We start from the raw sequence: 25,616 nt of genomic DNA, 5'->3' as shown, positions 1-25,616 counted from the left end.
TGTTGGTCATGGCATTTGATGGTTTTTTTGCTTCTATAAGGAGAGATATTTGGCCTCAAAATCCCCTATCACTATCACCTATTCTAATAACCACTGCATCTTCTGCACATAGAAAGAAATCTTGATTTCAAGATCATGGTCTTAAGCATCCTTCCAGTGTCACTTTCCAAACTGCTAAGTGTTTTCTGTCCTTTAATAAAAGAAAGTCCTTTTTCATTCTCCTCCAATAAGTGCTTTATAGTGACCCTACCTGAGACCAAGGTAACTTTTCTGTCTTTTTTATAGGTGTTACTTGATGCATCAGGTATGGCTTGGAAGGCCACAGTTTCAGCAACTTTAACAAGATCTTCCAGATCCAGAAGGATCAAAAGGATTCAGAAGGATCCAGAAGGATTCAAAATCCCTAGTTAAAAATATACCTTTTGATGGCATTATTTGTTGTAGTTTAAACTCAGAAAGTTCCTAAATTATGTGTTTTAGCTCAGACTGATACCTGTTGCTTTGGGGATGAAGCCAAATATCATAGCAAGTTTAGACTTCTTGATCATTCCAGATGTTGCTATGGATTTTAACACCTAAAGGCTTCCTCCAGAAAATGTCTCTCCACCATAGACATCATCCTCCTGCTGGCACTCATATAGGTGTACCCAAGAGCCAGAGTCCAAGTGCCTTGCTATTCACTACCTACCATCTCCTCTTCCTTTGAGAACAAGTTTACATCACTCTTCAAGACTGAGATTTCATCTTTGTGGTCAAGGCTGTGAGTGTAACTTGTTTTTCTGCTCCCCCCTCCCACCCCCAAAAAGTTAGATGAGAATCTTATTCCTGGGCCAGTAATTAATTTCTACTCACCTGCCTCTAATGAAGATGTTTCATATGCAGCTTTTCTCACATCCCTGAATGTGCTAGGTGAGTGCCTAGTCCCTGACTTAGGCTTGAACTTGTTATTCAAGATTCTTTTGGACCCTTCCATGCTTTAAATAAGGGTGTCTTTCCTAATAGGTAAGAAACCTTGTGGTAAGAAACTGGATCTTTGGCTGTTCTACTTTTAGCAATGTTCTTTCAGGAGAAGGTAACACTCCAAGTACATCTTAAGCTTCTCATTGCAGTGAAGACCCACTTTAATTAGGAAACCAACTTGCCTGTTCTTTGCTTGGTTGGTGTGTGTTTTTTCTCCCAAACTGCCTACATTTGTGGCTGAGGTTTTTATTTGCTGATAGAATCAAGAGAGCCTTCTTTTTATACTGACAACACCAAATCCTGGGGTTTGTTACCAAGTCTGTATCTTGGTTCTCTCAATGAACTGTCCATCTGAGTGAGTTTAGCCAGTTCCATGCAACTGCCCAGGTGGAAGCAGACAGCAGAGCCTGCTTTCACTAGACCTCATGCAGAATAAACAGAATCCCTGGGAAATGTGTCTTTCCCTGGCACCTGCCACACTGATATCCAGAGCTTTAGGTCAACTGTGCCTGACACTACACTGTACAGTTCAAGAGTTCCTCTAACATTTGCTGAAATGTTCCTTTCCTAGCTCTTTTCCTAAACATCTCCAAGACCCACACCCAGGTAAATATGAATGTGTACTGACTACTGTCTGGAATTCCCTTCCAGACAAATGTACATGAAGCTATGGCTTGAAGATGGAAAGAGAAATATATTCCACCTGTATATACTTCCCACCCTACTTCTCCCTTGTCTCTGCATCCCTCCAGAAACCTGGTGGAATGGGGACTGTGCTACTGAGGGACAGATGCAAAGGCCATTGGGTTTCTTCTGGAGGTGCCTAGGACTGGTGCAAGGGGAGCAGTTATCTTCTCTTCAGCATAGAATATACACTTGAATTCAGGCATGGAGTGTGCCTATTGAAAAAAACCTGTTTGCTGGTAGTTTTTTTATTTAACTGTGAAAATATGATTCAAAAGGAAAAGACAGTTCTATTATTTTCCTTTTTTACTGGCTGTCCTTTGATTCAGTATAATTTGCATACTGCAGCACTCGCTGTGTCTGTGTCAAAGACCTGGGGGTGGTGTGGTGGTGGGGAGTGTTACATAAAATCCCACAGAAATTTCCAAAAGCAATGCTGTCTCAGTTATGAAGAAAACTCTACTGCAAATGTATTTCAGTAAGCGTATTTCAGATAGGAATGCTATAAAAAATGCATAAATTACTTGCTTGATATAGCATTTTCAGGACCATGTTATTAAAAAAGGTGAGATGACATTCTGCTTTATCCATCACATCATTTAGATGGCTCTATATTTGTCAACACGGTTGTCAATTAAACTTCATTGCAGCACTTCTTTTTATAGCTTGCAAGTTTATTGGGCTACTTGAGATTTTATTTTATTTTGTAAATGAAGGATTGTAATGAGGCTGTTTTATAATAATATAAAAAGGGGCTATCCAGTGGATTCTTCATTCTAGGAACAGCTCTTCCACACCAAGGTTGCTCCCTCCTTCCACTGAGCTGAGTAATTGCATCTGCTTAGGTGAAATAGGGAATTACATAGCAGAACAGCAGTACTTGTGCAAAGCTTTATAAAACACAGCACCAAAAAAAAAGATACCAGGCAAAATACCTGTTTCATTTATTTTACAGTGCTAGGTATTTCTCAGCAGTATGAGGGCAAATATAAAATCAATTTTGAATGAATGAAGGTAGAAATGGTACTGAGCTGTCAGTGTGCCCTCTGCAGATTTATCTTTTGTGTTGAATTAGGTGGAAACAGCAACTGATTCGGATACTGAAAGCAGAGGCCTACGGGAATACCACTCTGTTGGAGTACAAGTGGAAGATGAAAAACGGTAATTCAAGCATGTACAAAAAATCTGTATTTTTTCATAACCCAACACACACCTGTAAACAGAGTTAATAACAAACATCCAGCAAGCAGTGCCCCTAAATAATTCACAAAGGCAAATTTTTTGCATGCATGCTGGTCATCTGGTAAAATTTGTAGACATTACTTTGCAGTTGCTTAGTGTTTAGTCAACTTTCCATTTTTTAAGGGACAAAGTGAAAGTTTTAAAGGAGTGGATTAATATAATTTCATTACTAGCAGAACAAATAAAAAGAGTTCTGTACTGGAATATTTTTCTTTCAATAGGACCCCTCATACTCATCCAGGCTTTCCCAGTCAACACAGGGAGATACAACAGTTAGGATGTAGCCCATAGAACCTTTATCCTAAACTAGAAGCAGCATTGATGCTTGTTCACCCCTTCTATAGCTTTCTAAGACTGCTGGACAATGTTCTAACCCACAGGTTATCCCTGGCAAGCACTGCCTCTGAAGTACTGAACTGGGACCATTACCTCATTTCACGGCAGCTGTCAGACCGTATCTGGCTGCTGATTGCCTTTTACCATCATTGACTAGAAGTAATGTGAAACAATAGGCTCATATGTGAAAAGATTCCGCAAATAATGCTTCTCTATCTAACTTTTTAATATAAAACTTTTCTAAATTGTCAATATTTGGAGGCATACCACAATAGAAGATCAACATTAAGTGGCCATCCTATGAGGCAAGTAGAAAATAGCAGTCTTAAAACTGTTGCTAATTTCTTTTATTAATGGATTCTCAACAGCCCAGACTTAGCAGATTTTGAGGTTTTATCTAATTTCAGTTCTTCAAATATGAAAATTTTTTATGCATGTACTTTACAGACTTTGATCAGGAGGTGTAGCCCTGCAGTTCTGCTAGTTATTTCCAGTTCATTCCATAATGATACATGATACTTTATAGCATGAGAATAGATCAATATTTGCTTCCAGAGAAAATTTAAATTATTTCCTTTTGTATCTTTGCTCAGACCAGTGATGCCACAATGCATTTTGATTTTCCTCTCTGTTGTTATTCCCTGTCTTATTTAGTGACATCTGCACAAAGAAAAAATACTTAGCATACGGTTCGAGGATAAAACCAGAATCCCATCACTAAGACATTGTTCTATATAATCCCATATGTATTTATGTGTCTTAATCTCTTTTCTCTCTCCCCTCTTCACCAAGACATGGACGATTCAAGCGCTCAAACAGTGTAACAGCAGCTGTCCAGGCTGACCTGGAGCTGGAGGGCTTTCCAGGACACATCACCATGGAGGACAAGGGCCTTCAGTTTGGCTCCTCGTTCCAGCAGCACTCAGAGCCCAGCACACCCACCCAGTACAGCGCAGTGAGAACTGTACGGACACAAGGACTGTTCAGTTACAGAGAAGATTATAGGACCCCAGTTGACACCTCAAACCTTCCACCACCAGAGCCCTGGCTGGAGCCAGCCATTGAGACAGTAGAGACTGGCAGAATGTCTCCTTGTCGACGGGATGGATCTTGGTTTATGAAGTTGCTTCATACTGAAACTAAGAGAATGGAAGGATGGTGTAAAGAAATGGAAAGAGAAGCTGAAGAAAATGATCTTTCTGAAGAAAGTAAGAACATTTCAGTATCTTTTCTTAGAGATGTCTTCTAAAATAAGAGATATGTTAGGATAAAGTTGTGGTCTGTAGTTTTTCCTTACTTATTTTGTAGTACCAAGGACACTCTAAGGAACCAGCGTATATAGGACACTTGTCCTGCAACTAACTGTGCAAGCTGGTGTTCCCTGAAGTAAGGCTTTGTAGCAAGCACAGGATCAAAGTCTGGTATTAGATACAGCTCCAGTGGTACAATAGATCTATCCACATCTCCAACTCTGACAAATTCTTCCCACTTCTATGTCTTCAGTGTCTGACTCCTTCACCAGAGTACACAATGTGGTCCCACATGAGCAATTTTTTGCTGTTTTCCTGAATCCCAAGATTTTGCCCCTTAATAACGAATAGTCACTTTAAAAATGTTTTCATTCCTTTGCAGACACTTTTGCCTATCATAAGGGTTCTGCTGGAAGAACAGAAAGGGGTAGTTAAGAGCAATAGCTAAAATAGTCTGCAGTTATACGGACATATGCACTATTAGATAGTTCAGCTGCATTTTCTTATTACAGTTTTGTCAAGAATCGTTATTATTCTCTCACGTCCTGTGGACACCTTGAAAGGAGTGATGGAATAAAGTGAAAAATAATGTAGACTATTTTGGAGCAAGATTCAAGCCAGTACTAATGATAGTAATATATCAAAGTGGTCCTAGCACTCAGCAGCCAGCTCCTTGTGATTCCCTCTGAGGTCAATTACCCTTGCTCTTCAGGCTTAGTTTTATAAATATTTCAGTCCTTGCCAATCTGAATTATTGTCTCAGATGAGATTTTCTCAGATCAAAAATTAGTTCACTTAAGTTTTTTTACTAGCATCTTTTCCTGAACTCTCAGGAATGTCACTATTGCCTCCAAAAATACTTTCTAGATCATCTTCTTTCCCCATTAGTGAGTTCTTGTTATGACCTACCCTCAGGTCTTGGCCAGGCCTGCATAGTAACTAAAAGGCCAATTTCTATTTCTTACACTGACCTTTTCAAAAGAAATAATATCTAATTTTTACCTCATAATTTTAAGTTTTACAGTCATATTTCTCCATTATATTATGCATAAGTCTGCCAAGTAACAACAAAGGACTAGGGATGTGGTAGAGCATAAGACTGATTTTCCTCCTTCAACCTCCAGTGCTTTCTGGAATTTGGGGTTTTGTCCTTTTTTTCATTATGACAAAGCTAGCTGAGAATTTTCCCTTTGCTTTGGTACTTTGAAGACCTCAGTACCCTCATAAGGCTTTTAAAGTATGAATACTAAAATACTTTGCTCTGTTTAATCTGTGTGAGGATCTCCAAGTCTTCTTTCATAATTGCTATTTTTAAATATTTTTTTTAACTATATGTGTCTTATTTTTCAATTCCCCAAATCTTTCCAGTGCTTACTACTGACATTTCTCTGCCATCATTAAGTATCCGAAAGCACCTGCTTCCAAGGTTGCCTCTTACTCATATTGGGACATCAGTGCTTACTGTCTGAAGCGGAAGTTCAGATAGCAAGAATTTAATGTCCTTGGAAATAATAAAATTATTAGGGAGTAAAAAGGAGAAACCCAGGGGCAGTTAGCCCCTCTCTTTCCCTAGAAGGTCAGTGAGGAGTCTGCAGGAAAGGGCTGCAAGGTCTTCCTCATGCACAGTGCTAATCAAATCTGCAGCCGCATGAAATGAGCAGTGGAAACACATCAGTACTCCTTCCTCACTGGAAGACACAGGCAGGGAATTAGTGGTGTTATTCCCTGGAATATGAAGCTGTATTCTACTGGAGGAGCTGACTTTAGCTTACCATCCATTTACAGGTGCAGAACCACCCTCCCTCCCACCGTGTGAAGCTGTGCTCTTGCATTCCAGAAGTACCCTGAAACACTTTGCTGCATGGGGAAACAACAATTCGGAACAGTTTTCAGTAAATTCAGGACATGAAAACAAATTGGCCTTTTTTTACTTTATAATTCTTACAAACATTCAGAGCTAATGACACCCAGAACATTTCAGTAAAAAAACAAAGGATTATCAGGATTTTCTGTCTCCCCATTTGCAGAGTGACTCTACTCTGTAAAAGAAATAGTAATGTCACAATGTAAAGTTACTAAGACACAACTGAAATGGATCTCTGAAAAATTCTTTTCAAACTGACCAAAATGGGTTAATTACTTCTGTTTGAGGGAATATTTTTACCTCCCTAATAGGTTAGAGAAATTACTATAGAATAGATCTATACAGCATATGCACAGGTGTTTGTCTTCAGCTCATTGTCAAAAGTGACACCCAGATTTCTAATTTCCATTTCTGTGACTCATTACAAGAGATCTTCCTCAAATAATTTCCAGATTACATTATCTTTGATAACTTCATTTTACTTGATGTAAGCTATACTAGGTGAAGGGATACCATTTCAAAGAATTATTTTCTCCAAGGGAATGAGCTTCACAGCATTTTAAAATTCCAGTATGAATAATTTTTTTTCCTGTTGAGTCTTTGACACGTTTCGTACCCCCAGTTTGAACTATGGAAGTTGAAAGGTGTGTATCCACAAGAAGTAAAATTTAATAATATCCCAGCATGAAATGTATCATGACATATTTAAGCATTTGGCAGTTCTGTGAAGAAAATACATGCAAAGGGGGGAGCCAGAAGCAACTCAATCTGGTTTTCCATCTTCCAGCAGGAGTTACTATTCCCAAAACACTTGACAGCAAAGTTTGTGCATTCAAACTGTCATTATTAGTGCCAAATCATTTCTTTATCACCTGGGTATGTTAGTTGTACCTGAAGACAAATAGCATTGTGTCTCAGAAAGGTCTGTCTTGATGATACCAATTCTCTTTTTTAATCAGAGAAAGAGTTAAAATAGAACTGCATTTTAGAAAACAATTTCATTTTCTGTGTTAGCACAATAGCCCCGAGATCACAGAAAGCTGTCTGATTGCTGTATTGATTTTTCCTTTCACTGTAGCTTTTCTCCCATAATGTTGTTTTAAGAACTTCACTCACCAGGTCTGAGAAAAGGAGAAGATAATCATTGTAGCAAAAATAATATCTTCCTTTTCACAGAATTTGTTTATTTGGTCAGTGACCCTGAATTGTATTCTGGAGTCTCTGCAAAGTCCATATATTGCTTGTGAGGACAGTTATTTGTGTTCTCAGTGTCTATTATCACATATATAGTTATACATATGTAGAGAATATATCTGGCTGTAACTGTTCTCAGGGTAAATTGTCTGATCCTTTGCACTGGCAGGGTCCCTTCATGCAAAGTTGTTTCTCAAGGGTGCTGACTCAAGTTTCAGTTTTACACCCTGTGGACTGTGTTTGGCTATTATTGCTGTGTAGGAGATGACAAGAAAAACACTCTCAATTGTCACAAGGCTATTGAAGACCAAGAGGGCCAGCACTCTGCCACCCACGAGCTCTGTGGTGGGAGCAGGGAGAGTGGCACAGGGAGGGGAAGAGCAGGAGAGCCTGGGGGGAGCTGCAGTCCCTGCCCACAGCTTGCAGCCAAGGTCTGGCAAAAGGAAGCAGAAAACATCCTGGGCTTCTGAATTCCACATGCTTTGACACTGAACTATTTCAGTACACAAGTCAAATAGAGAACAGCCACACAGTTTCCTCTCATATAAAAGTCCTAGGATATGTGAAAAAAAAACCCACCAAACCCCACAGTCTCAACTATGAAAGCAAACAGGTTGTTTTGCTGGCATCGTTTGTGTTGTGGTTAGGAGCTCTGCTGGCACAGGTACATAGTAAAGTGATCTCTAATTAAAAAAAAACAAAACAAGCATTAGGTAGAGTGAAAGCCCAAAATATCATCCCTCTCTCCCCTTATTCCTTCATTTCATAGATGCTGCATTTTTTATGCTACTCTCTGGCCGATACTTCCACAGTACTGCAAAGGCTTTGCTAACACAGCCAAATAGTAACACAAAACATAGGGATAATTGTCCCCTACTTGCACAAAAAGCAGACAAAAAAACCCACCCTCACAACTAATTATTTTGGTATACTGATCAGCCATAAAAGCTTTCTTAGGCATAGAACTACTGAAATTTACAATTAGAGTGTTGTGAATGACTCCAGAATTTCTTAATTGCCCTGAAGCAGTCTTCTAAGTCATAGAATCATAGAATACTTTGGGTTGGAAAGGACCTTTAGAGGTCACCTAATCCAGCCCCTCTGTGGTAAGCAGGGACATCTTCAGCTGGATCATGTTGCTCAAGAGGTCTCTACAACCTTGTCTACTGGCATTGTCACACTGTCACAGAAGACCAGCAGGTTGGTCAGACAAGGATTTGCACTTGGTGAAGCCATACTGACTGTCTTGAATCACCTTCCTGTCTTCCTTGTGCCTTAGCATAGCTTCTAGGAGGTTCTGTTACACGATTTTCCCTGGAACAGAGGTGAGGCTCCCAGATCTGTAGTTCCCAGTGTTTTCCTTTCTACCCTTTTAAGCACTGACTTCATGCAGTCACCATGGACTTCACCTATCACCCTGACTTTTCAAATATCAAGGAGCCAGCCAATCCTCATCCAATTCCCTCAAGACTTTGGGATGCATCTCATCAGGCTGCATAAGATTTACGTGAATTCAGGTTCCTCAGGTAGTCATGAACCTAAATGATCTTCTCTTATAGTGGAAGGGACTTTGTTCCCCCAGTCCCCTGTCTTATGGTCCATCCACTTGAGACGTGGGAAGAGAGGTTGCCAGTGAAGCTGAGGCAAAAAGTTGTTGAGTGCCTCAGCCTTGTCCATATCTGTTGTTACTGGTTTGGCAGTCTTGCTCAGCAGGGGAGGTATGCTTTCTTTGACCTTCAAAATCAATAAAAGACAGTCCCATAGTGTGGAATCCAGTAATTTTTCCTAGCATTTTTATTGTTCCACTCATATTTTCTTCTCTTTGAATTTAGCTCAGATAAAAAGCAAATTTGTACCATGTCCTGCTTGTTGCACAAAGATCCCAATGCCTTACCTGCCCTCCAGAGCACTGCCGACTGCTGGCTGTGCTGCCCTAAAATGTCATCTCACTCTGAACATTAAACACTTATTATAATGCCTACCTGCTGTGTTGATAGTGAAAAGGGCTTATATTTCTGAAGATTACTAATTTAGCTTTAGAGATTAGACACATATGCCCTTCTTTGAGTTAGGAGGATGAGCTAAATGGCAACTAGAATATTTTTTTCTGGTCATATTTTCTCAGATTGTTTGTGGAGCAATTTATTTATGAGTATAGAAAAAAAATTGGAACAAACAAATGGAATGAAAATTTAAATAAAAATACATCATTTAAATAAACAGTAAGGAATGCCAGAATCAGATTGATTGCCAGCAGTTTCTCATTGCTGGTGCAGCAGTGGCACAATGGAGCAAAGCTTTTAACCTGTCAAGAATAGAGTTACAGCATCAGACTATGATTTTGGTTTCACCAATGTAGATCTAACTTTCCCCCCTCTACATTTTTGATATGAAACCATTTTCAATTAGAGGATTTTCTTATATTTCTCAAGCAATACAACACATATATATTACTTGCAAATTTATAATATGCTTATTGCAGGGGAAAAGACACCACTGTACTAATTGTGCATGTCTGCTTCTGCTCAAGTCAGAGTCTGGGTTTTGTATGTCTTCAGATTAGAAGCCTTATAGGACCACATAGCAAAAATGGAGTGCTTCTAACACTTCAGAGAGCAGAATTAAGTTTGTGTGAACCTTTTGTGACATTCTAGTAAATATAACATTATCTTAATGGATGGAGATACATGGATTATGTGAAAATTATATATATTTGTGTGTGTTGGTAGATTTTATCATCATTTATTTACAAGTAAAATCTTCTAGGCATCACCAAACATCTCAATCTCTCCATTCTCTAACATTCATCATTCTTTCATGGAGATAATCAATCTGCACTCATCAGAATAATTCCCCAATGCATGAAATTAATAACAAGGCTTTGGCTGTCTATTAATATTGTGCTAAAGATTATGAATTGAAGTGGTTTAATACTTTAATTTAATTACAGCAAAGCAGAGTAGCATGAATATGAGAGATTCTAACTTCTATATTTTATTACATCTGGCTTACTTATTGAAATGGAAATAGAGTTCAATCTTTAGTAAATGGTAAGGCTGTAATTATATATGTGTATTCACCACTCTGACTCAGTGACACATGCAAGTAGCCCAGAAGCACTGTCTTACATCCCCAGTGGATGTGTATCACACCATCATGCTGCACTGGTCTGACTGCTGTAAATCACCAGTGCCTGTTGACATGTTCCTTCAGGATAATGAAGTTTTAAAAAAAAATCTTATTTAATATGAGGGTTGAGGTAACTGTGGGATCCACTAAAAAATACCAGTCATATATAAATTCTGTCAAGATCTACATTTCTGCAGCAGGGCCAAAAACAATGCCCTGTCCTCAGGCTATGTTTTTTGAGCTGTTAACTATACATTTCAACAGAGGAGACTAAAACTGATCTTTATTCACTATGAGACAGGCACTGCAACCATCATCCTCACTCTCAGTCTGCCCAGTGAATAGCATAGCTCAGAATAGGTGATGTCAAGGACTTGCTACAGCACCATTCCCTATCCTGGCAAAGAAGGAACTCTGACCCCACACTGGGCGTTTTCTGTCCTAAGCTACAGAGCACCAAGTGGAAAGGAGGATGTCTGTCACTTATGTCTTTGCCTTTATTAAAAATGCTGAAAACAAAACCAAAGCAATTTGTTCCAGATCAAATGAGACATATTTTTATTTAGGTTGTTTTGTGCATTTATCCAGGAACACCCAAAACATTATTTTCCATACCTCCCTAGTGGAAAGTGAAGGGTTTGGTGATCAGAAACCCCAGTCCAATTAAAATGCTTTGTTTCATTTGGACAAAACAAAATGAAAACCCCAGTGAATTACTCATACAGCCCTGAACCACTTAACCCTTTCGCAAATGAGTGCCACACAGGACTGATGAATTATGCATATTGCTGTTTAATTTAGTGTTGTGCCACAGTTGTACTGTTTGTCTAACAGAAAATGGAGTAGAGTGTAGGAAACATGGCTCTACATATTAATACACGTTTATAAAGTTTGTGCTTCCACAGAACAAGAGCCTTGAACTTCTAAATTATCTCTTTCTTCTACTTGTGGTTAGCAAGCATTTCGCTAGTCTAGAAAAAGCAGAATTAAAATACAAAACCTACCATAAAAAAAACCTTTTCATACAACACTCAGTCCCATCCTGTACTCATTCAAAATCTTAAGCTCTGATAGAGTTTAATGTTTTCTCTATCACAGGCTGAAGATAAGTTATGCTGCACTGTAGCTTCATTCCTCCCTCTACATCCTATTTGAATTATCAGTTTGGTTTCCTCAAACTGAATTAAAACATGTCAGATTCATTCCTGTCTAACTCCTGCCCCTATCTCTATCTTGACTGTAAACATTATTTAAAGATCTGAAAATTCTCCAGATAAAATCAGTCTTCCATTGAAACCCAATTCATAATGCTTTTTAGTTTGTTTTTTTCAGCATAGAGATGGATGAGGTGGAAAGGAAGTGTAGGAAAGGATGTGTAGGAAGGAGGTGTAGAAAAGCATATTGCTACCTACCGAAGCATGGTATTTATCTGAGCAAATGTGGGAGTAGAGGAGGAGTTAGTTTCCTCTCCTAGGGATAATCCAGTCCCCTTAGGCATTCCAGTCAATAGTAAGAAATAGGCATCTCCAGGAAGAGATTCAGCTCATCTAAAAATAAGTGCATAACATGTCTGAGTTGATGAGCTTGGATTATTGGTCATGGAGCATCCAGAAATTTTGATTTAGCAGATGTCTCTTGGAAAAAAAGACAAGGAAAATGGATTTGGTCCCTTTCCTCAGTGCATATGGATGCTGTAAATGACAACTACATTTACAGTGGGGAAAGCCCAGTGAACCGTGGGGATGCTCATGATTCAGCAATGTCCTGGAGCTCCCACTTGTGTCCTACTCTGTCTGAAGCTCCTGTATTGGGTATTTTTCTTGGTAGGAAACCTGTAACTCCTACCTGGGGTACTAAGACATGTCTCAGAGATCCTATTCCTCTGTGGATTTCAGGCTTATGGTAGAAGTATCTTATGTTATAGTTTAACACCTTACCACCAGAAGAGACAGGATAAAGAGGCTTCAACCAGGGATCATCCACACAGCTGAGTGAAGTCCTCAGTAACTGCAGAACCAGAAGATATTACCTAAGGTGCATGTAAAGCTCCCTTTGACATCAAAGGGAACAGGTATCTAACTAGTTCTCTGGACAAAACTATTTCAACAGCTTTCAATTTGCCGGAGCTAATCTAGTTCTCATTTTTTCTTTTATTCTGTATCCATAACACAGATGGAAAATATCTTTATGGATTCAGATAAATAAACAATTACTGGTGATCTTGAAAGAGTATAATACTATGTTAATAAGTTTCATTTTGGCTTTTATATACTTTCTTTATTAATACATTAATTGTATCATCTGAAACAAAATTACAATCTGTTGAGTAAAGTTATCTCTGTTAGTTGTGCCTGATGGTGCCTAGGAGATAAGCTGGTAATGATTATGCATTGCAATAATATAACAGTTTTGTTGTCAGCAGACCTAATGAATTTTTTGCAATTTAGTGCTTAATCAGGTCAGGAAAACTGCATTTGCAGAAAAAAAACCCAAAACGTCCAGGATGATAATGCTTATCACTGAGCATTTTTTTTTCTCTTTTACTTTGAAATTCAAGATTGTTCTCAGAAACATGTATGTGTCCACTTCAGCAAGCTGTCTATATTCCCTTGTTTTTTGCTACTTTCTTAAGCAGTCTTAGCTGTTGTGAGTTAATAATATATGACTTACTATTGCCAAATTGTAAAGTGCCACAGAGCTTTCCTGTATCTCCATCTTCTTCAAAAATATTTCGTGTATATAATCCCAAGCAGTAAAATCAAATATTCACTTCCCTTATAATATAAACAGCAATTTCTGCTACATATTTTTGAGCTATTTTTTACGTTTACTGCCAAAAGACATTTTATTGGTAATAACCTGTCCGTATGCTTAGTCCTAGGTAAGATCCGAAGTGCTGTTGGAAGTGCTCAGCTCCTCATGTCTCAGAAATTCCAGCAATTTTATTGGCTTTGTCAGCAAAATCTGGTAAGTCACCATGTCTGGCCATTCTTTAAGAGTTTAAGGCTATTTGTACAAACTTTAAGTACAACTTTAGAATTTGTACAACTTTAAGTTTTAGAATTTAGTATTTTTACTTCTAAGGCAACAAAAAAAGACAAATGTAGCATACTCAAACAGAAGCATCTTGAAATGTCATTTTTATGTCTCATGTTTTGTCTTACTGCTCTTACCGGTGTTACTACATTTTATTCAGTAAATTTTTTTCTTTTCTTACGCTGTCTTTATTAAAGACAGTGGTAAGTCGAAAGGTTCTCCTTCCTCTCTACTGTGCCCTGGTGAGGCCACATCTGGAATATTTTGTCCAGTTCTGGGCCCCTCCATTCAAGAAGGACAGGGAACTGCTTGGAAGAGTCCAGTGCAGAGCCACAAAGATGATTATGGGAGTGAAAAACCTCCCTTAGGATGAGAGACTGAGGGAACTGGGTCTCTTCAGGTTGGAGAAGAGGAGACTGAGGGGTGACCTCATTAATTTTTATAAATATGTAAAGGGCAAGGGCCAGGAGGATGGTGCCAGGCTTTTCTCAGTGATGTCCAGTGACAGGACAAGGAGTAATAGGTGGAAGCTGGAGCATAGGAGGTTCTGTGTAAATATCAGAAAAAACTTTTTCACCGTGAGGATGACTGAGCATTTGAACAGGCTGCCCAGTGAGGTTGTGGAGTCTCCTTCTCCGGAGACATTCAAAACCCACCTGAACGCATTCCTGTGTGAGCTTCCTTAGGTGATCCTGCCCTGGCCAGGGGGCTGGACTCAATGATCTTTCAAGGTCCTTCCCAACCCCTAACATTCTGTGATTCTTTGTGATTCTGTGAAAGAAAATGAGAACAGAACAAATGCAAATCATGTGAAACATAATATTATGGCTTATTTATGTAATACCCTAAAATAGTAACTATATTTCTAGTAAGAAAGGAGAAATTTTTTCACATTACCTGAGAAGTAGAGAATAGTATAATAGCAGAATAGTGGAGAACATGTGATTGAGCTTTCGATCTACCTGAAAATAGGAATGATCTTTCAAATGGGAATATACATAATGTTCATAAAATTAGATTTCATAATTTGCATTGCCAATTATATATAAGATGTCCTAGGGCTAAAGGAACAGATGCAGTATAATACTTAAGAGAGTTACTGCTATTGTTCTGGAAGTTCATTAGAGACTAATTCAGTTCTAAATGTTATCTTCATTAACATGACAGCAGCCACCAGTGATACAAATATTGTGGCAAGCTGATACTAATCAATAGAAAAATGGCACTCTTCTAGCTATAGCTAGTTGTAGAACACCTTTCTTTGGTTCACTTGAAAACCAAGTGTCATTTTCACCTTTTGACTGCCCCTTCATTTCATACATTAAAAGTCCTGAATTCTGTTGCATGCATGGCAGTAGACAGGACCTATGTGTCTGGTTAGGTGCATTTCTTTACTTGTTAGTATTTGCTACATAAATTTTTAAGGCAAGACATTAATTCTGCAGAGACCTAGGTGCTTCTTTCCATCCATAAAGTTAAACATCCAGAATTCCTGAAACTGCAATCAAATATTACTGAGAAAGTCACGCCAAAAATGTCCTACCTTCTGATAGAAAATGATAAGATATATGGGCCTCATTAGGAAAGAATCCAATTATCCACTTCAAAGACTCCGTCAAAACAAGAATTCTAATAACTCTTACAGAATGACAGAGGAAATATGCCAAGTAAGGTGAGCAGGAGGTGACCACATATGTAATACCCAATACATCATGTGTCCTCCCTATCTAGTCATTTGTTTCATAGCAAAAGGAGAAAATCTTCATCAATATCTAAAAGTTTCTCACAGCAAATTTCAAAGTGCCCTCCCTTACCTGATTGATTAAGCTATGCAAAGATTTGGAGAGCCAGGATTCCATTCCACCTCAGGTATCTTCAAGTGGGTCCAGCACTTGTGCTCCAGACCGTTCCTGTAATAACAAGCACAGCTCCTGCTCAGCCATCAGCTGTTTGGAAGTGCAAACAACTCACTACTGTTAAAGCAATAGGAGAAATCTACAGCTGTGTAGACAACATGACCAAAACCCTGGCAGGATTTTATTTCTCCTAACAGCAGCCTTACCCGACTCTGAGGATTCAGGCTCTGAATATTCTTCAGCTTCACTGGAATCAGCGATGGGCTCTGCAGAAAGCAGCAACTGCAGAACTGGACTTTTAGCTCCTTCATCTTTTGAGGCTTCTCTTCCCACACCTAATGACAGAGTTTGTTGTTAAACAGTCACTTAGTGAGTATTCATAGCAGTATTTCCATATGCTCCATAGGCAGCCTCTCAGTGCCCTACAGGAATGCTGCCAGATAGCAGCCAGTTAGTGTGTTTCCCTATCAAAAACCTCTAGCACTTACAGGGCTACCACACAGAAACTTCATTAGCAGCATTCAATAGCAATAAGCACAAGTGTAGGTCAAAGAGCAAGGGCATCTACCTCTGCCAATTCAAAATGCATGAAGTGTTTAGGAAGAGGAATACATTTATTCCAATTGAAATTTGACCCAGCCACTCACCCATTGCCTATGGGCTTTCCTAAAGTGCCTCAGAAGCTTCAAGGAACACATCTGATTATGCTCTGGGTTAAGATGAGGGTCTTGGTGGACAACAGGCTCAACAGGAGCAAACAGTGTGCTACAGCAGCAAAGAAAGCATACGGGATGCTAGGTTGCATCAACAAGGGCATCACCAGCAGAGGTCATCAAAGAAGTCTGCTCTACTCGGCACTTGTCAGACTGCACCTGGAGTATTGTGTTCAGTTGTGGTCTCTGCTGTACTATATGTGGACAGGCTGGTGAGGGTCCAGCGAAGAGTCACAAGGATCATCAGAGGACTGGATCACCTGCCATGTGATGAGAAACTGAAAACTGTCTGTATAGCTTTGAGAAGAGAAGGCTTAGGGGAGACCTTATTACAATGTTCCAGTACTTTAAGGGCAGCTACAAAGAAATTGGAGACTCCCTGTTTACAAGCAGTCACATGGACAAGACAAGGGGCTATGGGCACAAGTTGCTCCTGCAGAGATTCCATTTGAACACAACAGGAAAATTTTTCACTTTGAGGACAGTTGGACATTGGAATGGTCTCCCAGGGGAGCAGGTGGATTTCCCCACTTTGGAAAGCTTGAAATCTCAGCTCAACAGGGTGCTGAGACATCTCATATGAACAATAATATTAGAGGAGTTGGACTTGATGATCCCTGAGGTCCCTTCCAACCTTACATTATGCGATTCTCTAAGATCTCTTACCAAAGATGCAGGGTAAATTCAGAACACTCTAAACTGCTGTGAAGTTATTTTTTTTTAAGAATCTGTCTGGTTGTCTCTCACAGTGTCCTTGCTCCCACTAACTGCTAGGAAAAAAAATAAAATTAAAGATCACTGATTAATAGCTACTCCTTGATGCATTATTCCCGTTATCTCTCGTAACACCTTTTTTCTTTAAAGTGTCCTCCTCCACACTGTAGTCAGCACAGATCCTCCTCAGCTCATGGGATCATCACTCAATATGCCATGGTTGCAGGTGAAAGCAGAGCAGCTCAGACACTGGCTGGGTACCTTTTGCTTGCTAATTAGGCTTCCCTCAGAAGGGGGGCTGCAAAACTGAATTCCAAAGAAGATACAAATAAATCAGCAGCTTCCGAGAAGAAAAAGGTTTAAGCGAACGTTTTCCCAACTCATTAGCTGTTACAGTAATCATTTGTGCCAGCATTTCTGCGTGGGCTGTGGATCCATGAGGGACAGCAGCAGGAGGCAGCCCTCTTGTGCCCAGACAATGCACCGCACTCCCCGCACGCCGCCGCGCTGGAAGCGATGAGCAGCGTGGGACGTGCAAGGGCACAGCAGGGAGAGCAGCCCTGATCCAGAAGGCAGAGGCAGTTAACTGAATGGCATAATTTTATGGGTGTTTAGAGGAAAGTGGCAAAGAGAGGCTGAGGAGACCAGGCTGTGGAGAACTGACTGTGATATAAGATATATTGCTGTGGGAACGTCCTGACAAATTTCATCCAGGAGTCAGAAGAAGACTTCTAAGCCAAGATTCCCAAAGGGCTTTTGATTGGGGTGACACTGCAGGTTTTCATGCCCATCTCCAGGCACTCAGGTCCATGAAGCAAGGGCATCTTCAAACTCAAGCTTGAGCATCAATTTCTAGTTTAAGACCTCTAGAAATGTGCAATTCAAAGTAGGAATTCAATAGAAATGGTGACTTATCTCCTGGGTTTTAGGCAACTTTGGGGTTGTGTTTAACCTCTAAAATGCCATTGTCCACTAGATTAGTAAAAGGTGGGGCACAGAGCCTTGCTTCAGCAGTAACACCAGTGTCTCTAACCCAGTAAACTACTCATTACAGTGCTTGCCCAGGAAGGGGGAGATACAGAGGTCCTTTGGTGTGGCTTTGTCTCCTTCTCTCCCAGCTCTGTTCTGTAGACCATCTTAATGCCTTCCTCCTGCCCTGTAAGGGAAGAGACATTTCTCAGTCATTTTCACAGAGACATGTACCAGTTAAGTCCTGTTTCATTAAAGTGACAAAGCTGTTTTCTTGAACTGGTATCAATGCTCATAGGGTTAAGAGCCTGCACACTACCTTTTAGTGCAGGTTTTATCCAGCATTAGTTAGTTAATCCAGGTTAATAGTCAAATGAAGGGCTATCTTACTAATGTTACCACCAATGTTTACTCATTAAGTCTTGTGCAGATAGCTTCACTTAATTGCAGTACTTGAGAGCTGTGCCTTCCCAGTTTCTGAACATGACTTTGGCTCCCTAGAGAACAAAATCCTACCATCCCCATCACAATTTTATACCTTGTGTATATATTTGAAAATGCAAAACATCAAAATCAGCATAGCCTGACAACCTCTTGGTGTTTGGTGTTACCTTCTAACCAGGTACCATGAATGTAATTTTTAACTTGAGGCTAGCTAGAACACAAACCACATTCCCCTTCCCTTTAATAATCAGGCTGTCAGCTTGGTCCTTTTTACCAGTGCAGGTCAGCACAGCATATGGTACTGAGGAACTTCCCTCAGGAGGGATTTGGGAAGACTTGCATATGACATCCAACTCATTCATGTCTGGTTGTGTGGGAGGCAACAATTTTCCAGCCACAGGTCCCAGCTGTAAAACACGTGTAGCCTTAGTACTGAGCAGCACTGTAGTAACATAATCTGGCACGATGTCTTTCCTTCCCCAAAGTACTTTGCTTAAAGTCTGGTCTATTCATTTTCTCTCCTTTGTGCATACCAGGACCCGAGTGCCATGCCAAGACCAACTTCCCAGGACCTAGCAGGTTTCTGGGACTTACTGCAGCTCTCAATTGAAGACGTCAGCATGAAGTTTGATGAACTGCACCATTTGAAACTTAATGAATGGAAAATAATAGAATCACCTGAAAGGAAGGTAAGCAGACCATGGACAATACCATTTACTTCCTGTTTGTAGTCCTGCAGTCTCCTTGTGTAAAATGCAATAGTGAAACGTGATAGGTTTCTAACCCTAGAAAGTATCTAATTGGTATGGCCCAATTTAACATGGAAACCTTCATCATATGTGAGGGTTTTTTTCTTTTTAACAATATTGAGCTTAACTGTATAATAAATAAAACTAATTTTGCTAATCTATTCCACTCCATAATAGTTTTGTTCAAATTATTTGGATTCACTTACTAAAGACTAGAGCTGAAATGTGTCCCAATTAATTCAGGCTGAGGAAAATAGCCCAACAATTCAATCCAAGCAAACTCAACACTCAGCTACATTTGGAGCAGCTCAGACTTGGGCACTACAGTGTTTAATCCTGCCTGCACGACACAGCTGATACTAGAACAGACGTGAGATAAAAGCATGTGGAAAAACACAGCACAGGTCAAACTAAAGTTTGGATAACCAAAGTCTGGGGGACAAAGAGTAATTATGGCAAACTGCCCACATCTCCTCCCTGCAGCTTCACCACCTGGGGGACACCTCAGCCACGATGCTTGCAGCCCAAAGGTGGTAAATAGCCCAAAAAAGCAATTTAATTCTGCAACTGCCTTTCCCCTTTCTAGAGCTCCATCTCTCACCCTGATTATCCCACTATCCTTACTGATTACTGTATCACTCAGATGAAGAGAGCATTTGGTTTGAGTCAGTACTGTTAGCCTCAAGTGAATACTTGTTTGGTTTGGGAGGAATTAGGAGGCATTTTGACAACTCTTTCATTTCTTCATGCTCCTCTTGGATTTTAATTTTCAGCCAACTGGTTGGTGGATGGTGAGTTTGCACTTCTTACTTACTAGTGACAACTGGAAGTAAGAAATTGTTATAGTGACAGCAACAGTGATGTTCCTAAGAGGGAAGCAACTAAAAGTTGGGGGGAAAAAGAAAAAAAAAAGCAGATGAGACAACAGGAATGGAGCCTTTATGTTCCTGACTGAAAACAGAAAATAAAGACTGGAAAAGCTCGTTTTCATGGGGTATAACATCTTAGGTTGCTGCACTGTTCCTGTTGAGTTGAGAATGTAGAACTATGTTCTTAAATAACCTCAGTTAGTTAGTCTTGCCTAATGAAGACTTAGATTTAGTCTTTTTGTAAAAAAGATGAAACAATGAAGAGTCTGCAAGCCATAGGCACATCAGTTCAATTTTTGTATTATTTGAATCCTGCTGTGCATCAAATTAACTGTGTTCTCCATAAGGAACAGCTCATTTTCTGGACTATCACTATTTACTTTAAGAAATCATATAGAAGAAAGATCAATCATCATAACCATACCATACTTTTGAAGTTGTAGAGTCTCCATCTTTGGGACTATTCGAAAAAACTGCTTTCATTTCAAAGTTGTGTCTGTTTTGAAGCGGGTTTTAGATGGAGGTTATACGAGATCAGCTCCAGAGAATCCTTCCAACCTAACCTATCGAATGATTCTGTGATTCTACAATATCTTTTTAAAGCACTTATAAGATATTTCAGAGTCTCTAAATGGAGTAAAATATTTATTTCATACTTCAAAGCAATTCTTGATTTTAAACCTGCAAAACCATTTATAGCTACTTTGGTACCAAAATCTACTGACTCTCACTTTATAATTTGGTAATTCTTCAATATAATTTTCTTTAAAATGTTCCCGTCTGGCAAGCAGAACAATTAGCCCTATGTTTTCTCTCTGGCTGGTGCTTGCATGTTTCCATTTAGCAATTCATGGAGGAGACTAAACTAACAGACATGTATACACAGCTGCTATCTCATATCCAGCTGAGGCTAAACTCAGTATGATTAATTTAATTAAAAATTCTGTTCTAATAATCTTAGACAGTCTTTTCACTTGATCAGACCACACAGATGTGCTGACTTCTTATTGGAGAGCCAGTGTGTGTTTCTGTTTAGAGTGACTGTAATAACATATCAGCTAAAATCAAACAGATGCAAGTGAGGAACACAGATTGCATGTGCAGGATCCCTGCAAGGGCGGTAGAAAGGAAGCACAGCCTTTTTTTAGAGTCACAGGACTGCAGAATTTGTAATGGTTGCTGAGACAAGAGGGTTTTGTCCGCGTCCCTAGCTTGGTTAGCTATTCATGTAATCCATTGGTCAGCTGACTGGACAGCACAAACTGAGCATGCTTGATGTATGTAACCAGTATTTTTCATTTCGTGTCTTCGATTTGCATGCTCTGCCGACGGTACCTTCCGCACGCAGCTCACCCTCAGTTTTACTGCCCTATTGCAGGAAGAAAGAAAGGTTCCTCCTCCTGTACCAAAGAAGCCCCCAAAAGGAAAATTCCCTATCACAAGAGAAAAATCTCTGGACCTACCCGACAGACAGCGACAAGAAGCCAGAAGACGGCTCATGGCTGCTAAGCGAGCAGCCTCTTTCCGGCAGAATTCAGCCACAGAGCGCGCAGACAGCATCGAGATATATATCCCAGAGGCTCAAACACGGCTTTAAAGACAGAATGCTGCAGAGTTCCTTTTTTAAACAAAATGCTTGTACAGTTTGTCACTTACCTGGTAAATTTTTGTCTCATTCTCTCCACTAAATATGCCCTTGCTGTTGTGTTCTTTGTGCCATAAGCACAGTGGAATGCTTTTGATTTCCTCAGAATTTGCTGAGCTCACCGCAAGAACAACTTCTTTTTGTATTTATTGTCTGACTTACAATCAGCTACAATGGATAGGGCTTGTCGAGACCTGACTTATCCAACATATTCTCAGAGGACAACAAGAAACACCTCTTGAGATGGAACCCAGCTTACTTTTTTGTTATTTATATTTTTATAAAATGTGTGATAATTAGGGATAAGAATAACAAACTATAAATGGGTGCATCTCACCATTCACTAGAGGCATTAGCTAATCCAAGTAGAAGGTGCTACAAATGTAAAGAGCAGGAAAGAAAGAACCCATTTCTCTCTCTGACCTCCAGTTTCTTTTCCTAAAACCCAGCTACCATATTTACCCATGTGCTCTGCCACTCTTCTCATCTTTGTTACCACAAAATAACATTAGGCCTCTCATGTCATGTCAAGTTTCTGGAGATGAACAGGGATATCCAGCCTCTAAAACTCCAAAGTTCATCAGAAACCAAGAAGCATACAAGTCTGGTGTTGGAGGGAATACCCACTGAGAAAAGTTTGCTGTTAGCAGTATAACGACACTCTGAAATCTAAGCAAAATTATAATGCAAGAGGACTTAAATGATGGGGGAAAGGAAAACGGAAGCCTTAAAATGTTAGATCTTCTGTAGCAAGATGTGTAAAGAAAAAGTTATACTCGCTCCTTTGGAACACTCATTGCATTTTTAACAGTTCTTTTACATGTTAACATTTATTTTGTAAACCTTCTCTCTTTCATTTCAAGAGTTGTGCTACATGTAGTATTTCAAACTCTCAAAATGTTATTATCAATTGAGTTTCCAGGGTATCCTTGAGGAAAAAAAAATCTTGCTTGTTTAAAATGCCAGTTGTGATGTTGTAAACAGTTTAAGAAATATGAATGTAGTGGTAAGTATATCTAAGTTTCAATGGTTATGTTAAGGTAAAGGTGAACTGTGGTTTACAGTTGTATTTTTTTTTAGAACTATTTTTCTATGCAGTATCACTTATGGCAAGAATAAACTTCTTGCTCGCTTCAGACATAAACCCCCCCCCATGACTCAAGAAATAAATGATTTCTAACCATGGAATACATGGAAAATAATGTATTTTCAAGCCTCCTCTTGTCAGGAGAGAGAAGTGGTAACCACCACAGTCAAGGGGCTTTAATTTAAAACCAATTAAGACAGAATTATTCCACTTCACCTACCTTCCAGAGCCAACCAAGCAACCCAGCACTTAGAAGTCTTCAGGTGAAGATGCAATAAGATGAGTAACCCACAGGCTCTGATTCCAAGGTTTGAATCCTGATGAACACTACTTTAAGTTAAACCAGTCTGAACCCAGTGAGACAGACAGCCCCAACTACCACATCCCCTGTTTACCTGCTTTAACAAATGCAATGTATTTAGCCATAGGCAGAACAGCTATTTAATTATACTCAAGCACTTTGGTTCTTCACCTGATGAGCACTTTAAATGTGAATCCCATGCACCCTGCAGCCTGATGGATGACTGAAAACATTAAGAATCATAGGTTATGCAGATCTGACATTGCTTCAAATCTGTTATCTTTTTGGTTTTCTTTTTGGGGTTTATTTTTCCTTCTTTTTTTCCTACAGTGTGTAGTATTAAGCATGAGTTCTGTCTTTGGAGCACAGCTGATAAAGCATGCTTAGCTTCAAGATATGAATCTTTAGAGATGAAGTTTTGAGACGTTTCTGTGAGGAGAAAACCCTGTAAATTGAGCCTGATATCTGGTATATACTTTACCAAATAGCCTTAAACTATATTTGGAAGCAAAAACAAAGACGAATGTATATCCTTCAAAAATGAAAAAAAAAAAAAAAAAGAAAAAGAAAAAAAGAAAAAAATAGAAAAAAAAAGTATAAATCCCTGAAATATTCTTCTATGTATAAGAACATTATATTTCCCATCCCCTAATGTTTTCAAGGCATTTTCTATCAAGGAAAGAGCTGAATCCTAGGTAGTGTACCATATTGATGCTACTTCCTATATTTGTTGTAATATTTTAAATACAAATGCAGATATTGGCATCTTTAGTTTTGAAAATGGCTATCTTATTTAAAGTGGAGCTGCTCATTAGAAACATCCACACAAAACTAAAGCCAGTGTCTTTTCCAGATTTAAAATACTGTACTAGTCACACACACACACCTGTATATCTGTGTATATGTGTATATATATATACGCACATATATATATACATATATAAATATATATATGACAGCTGATACATTTTATCTCATTTTCCTGCCTCAAGGAGAAATCACACTTGACTTGCTTGCTTGAAAACCCCCACCTGCAGCAACAAGTCATGAGATTAAGACAAGTAATGAGACTTGATAAAGACAAATTGTAAAAACAACAGATTACAGGTAAGCTTAGATCCCAGCTGACCTAATAATGCTGACTTGGAGAAGTCCATATAAGTCTCTAATTTTAAAATCATATTTTGATAGATTTTTTATATGTTAAAATTTTATTCGATGTTCTCAGGCAGAAGTAGGCCTATGTGACTGATGCCAACGCTGTATTTTGCATTTCCTATGCCATTATGAGAAGATGTTTGATAAAAACCTTGGATATCTATGATTCTGTTTGTTCCACCTTTATTAGGAAAAAAAAAAAAACCAAAAAAAAATGAGAGAGAGAGAAAGAAAAAGAAAAAGAAAGAAAGAATCAAAAGTAAACAAGACTGACTCCTACTGAAAAATCTGACAATATGTTATCTGTGCATGTTACATTTCAAAGTGCAATATATTAAATTTTTGTACAGGTAACATTCTATCATTTAAGGCAAATAAGCCATTTTTATTTACATATTGTACATCTGGTTAGTTTAGAAAAATAACATTATGCTTATCATACTTGTGTTACAAATAAATCAAAGTCAAATTGCTTTGGTCCCTGACATGAGGAACACGGCATGTGGTATCTTAATAAACATAAACAGATGAATTGTAATCTGAGCCCACATCATAAAAATAAAATTCAGTTACGAAACTAATGTAGGAGGAACATAAGTAAACATAAAGATAGAGAGTGGAATGCTTTCTGCTTAGAGACTTCATGGTGCAGACCCACACAGAACAGCTGGATATAGCAAAATAGTCTAGTGCTTAACTGAATACTAATTAGACTAGTATTTATTCTAACAGATGAAAATTATAGAAAGCCTCTGTTCATTTCTTCATTTTCTGTAAAACACAAGTATAGTAAACAGAATTATGAAAATTTAAATGTCTGATAAAATTGTTGATACTGGCCATACTTATTTTTGCTTAATCATTTTTTTTTTGGTGAAGTACATCATGAAGTGTTTTATTATTTCTTGTTGACCTTATCAGAATGGCCTTTGGCAGCATGTGAAGGCTAATAAGGTTGTGCAGTTTAATACCAAAAAAGTGCATTTTAATTTATGTTTAAACCTTGTTGCTCTGTTAGATTTGAGATAAATCAGGAAAGAATTAAAGCGTGCATAGGAAGGTGTGTGGATTTCAGGTATACACATATATATATAGAATACATATTACATAAAGTAGATTACTTGTTTTAAAATAAGCCCATGTCCTACTCTATCAGTAGTTTCATGCTCTTGTTTCAGATTCTTCAGCACTGCATCTGGCATAAAGTGAGAGAATGTTAAGTCAGTGGGTGATTTTGCAAGGAAAAGAAACAACAGGTATGTGATGCAGTGCCATATACGTGACCCACAGCATCCTCATGCTCCCCTGGGACAGTGCCCTTGAGAGGCTCCTGGCTCCATGGCACCTGCTCTGGGCCAGGCCCTCTCCACACAGGTCCAGCCCCCTGCACCCAGATCAGCCCTTTTCGTACAAAGC

At 39.0% G+C, this 25,616-nt stretch overlaps 1 protein-coding gene across 12 annotated transcripts in view; it reads left to right on the top strand.

The window, feature by feature from the left end:
• DLGAP2 (DLG associated protein 2) overlaps positions 1-23,608 on the top strand; it is a 359,052-nt gene extending 335,444 nt beyond the window's left edge. For 5 of the 12 annotated variants that reach the window (XM_071741792.1, XM_071741781.1, XM_071741789.1 and 2 more), the window contains 5 exons: positions 2,720-2,805; positions 4,015-4,430; positions 13,535-13,626; positions 18,928-19,080; positions 21,388-23,577. In XM_071741792.1, the coding sequence (XP_071597893.1) occupies positions 2,720-2,805; positions 4,015-4,430; positions 13,535-13,626; positions 18,928-19,080; positions 21,388-21,606 (966 nt within the window). In that variant the 3' untranslated portion in view covers positions 21,607-23,577. Of the gene's footprint in view, positions 1-2,719; positions 2,806-4,014; positions 4,431-13,534; positions 13,627-18,927; positions 19,081-19,913; positions 19,932-21,387 lie in introns of all 12 variants that reach the window. The other 7 variants (XM_071741780.1, XM_071741784.1, XM_071741786.1 and 4 more) reach the window with 5 other exon arrangements.
• The last annotated feature ends 2,008 nt before the right edge of the window (positions 23,609-25,616 follow it).

The sequence above is a fragment of the Heliangelus exortis genome, chromosome 3, assembly GCF_036169615.1.
Source record: "Heliangelus exortis chromosome 3, bHelExo1.hap1, whole genome shotgun sequence".
NCBI classification, from domain to species: domain Eukaryota; kingdom Metazoa; phylum Chordata; class Aves; order Apodiformes; family Trochilidae; genus Heliangelus; species Heliangelus exortis.
This window is presented reverse-complemented; position numbering and strand designations above follow the sequence as displayed.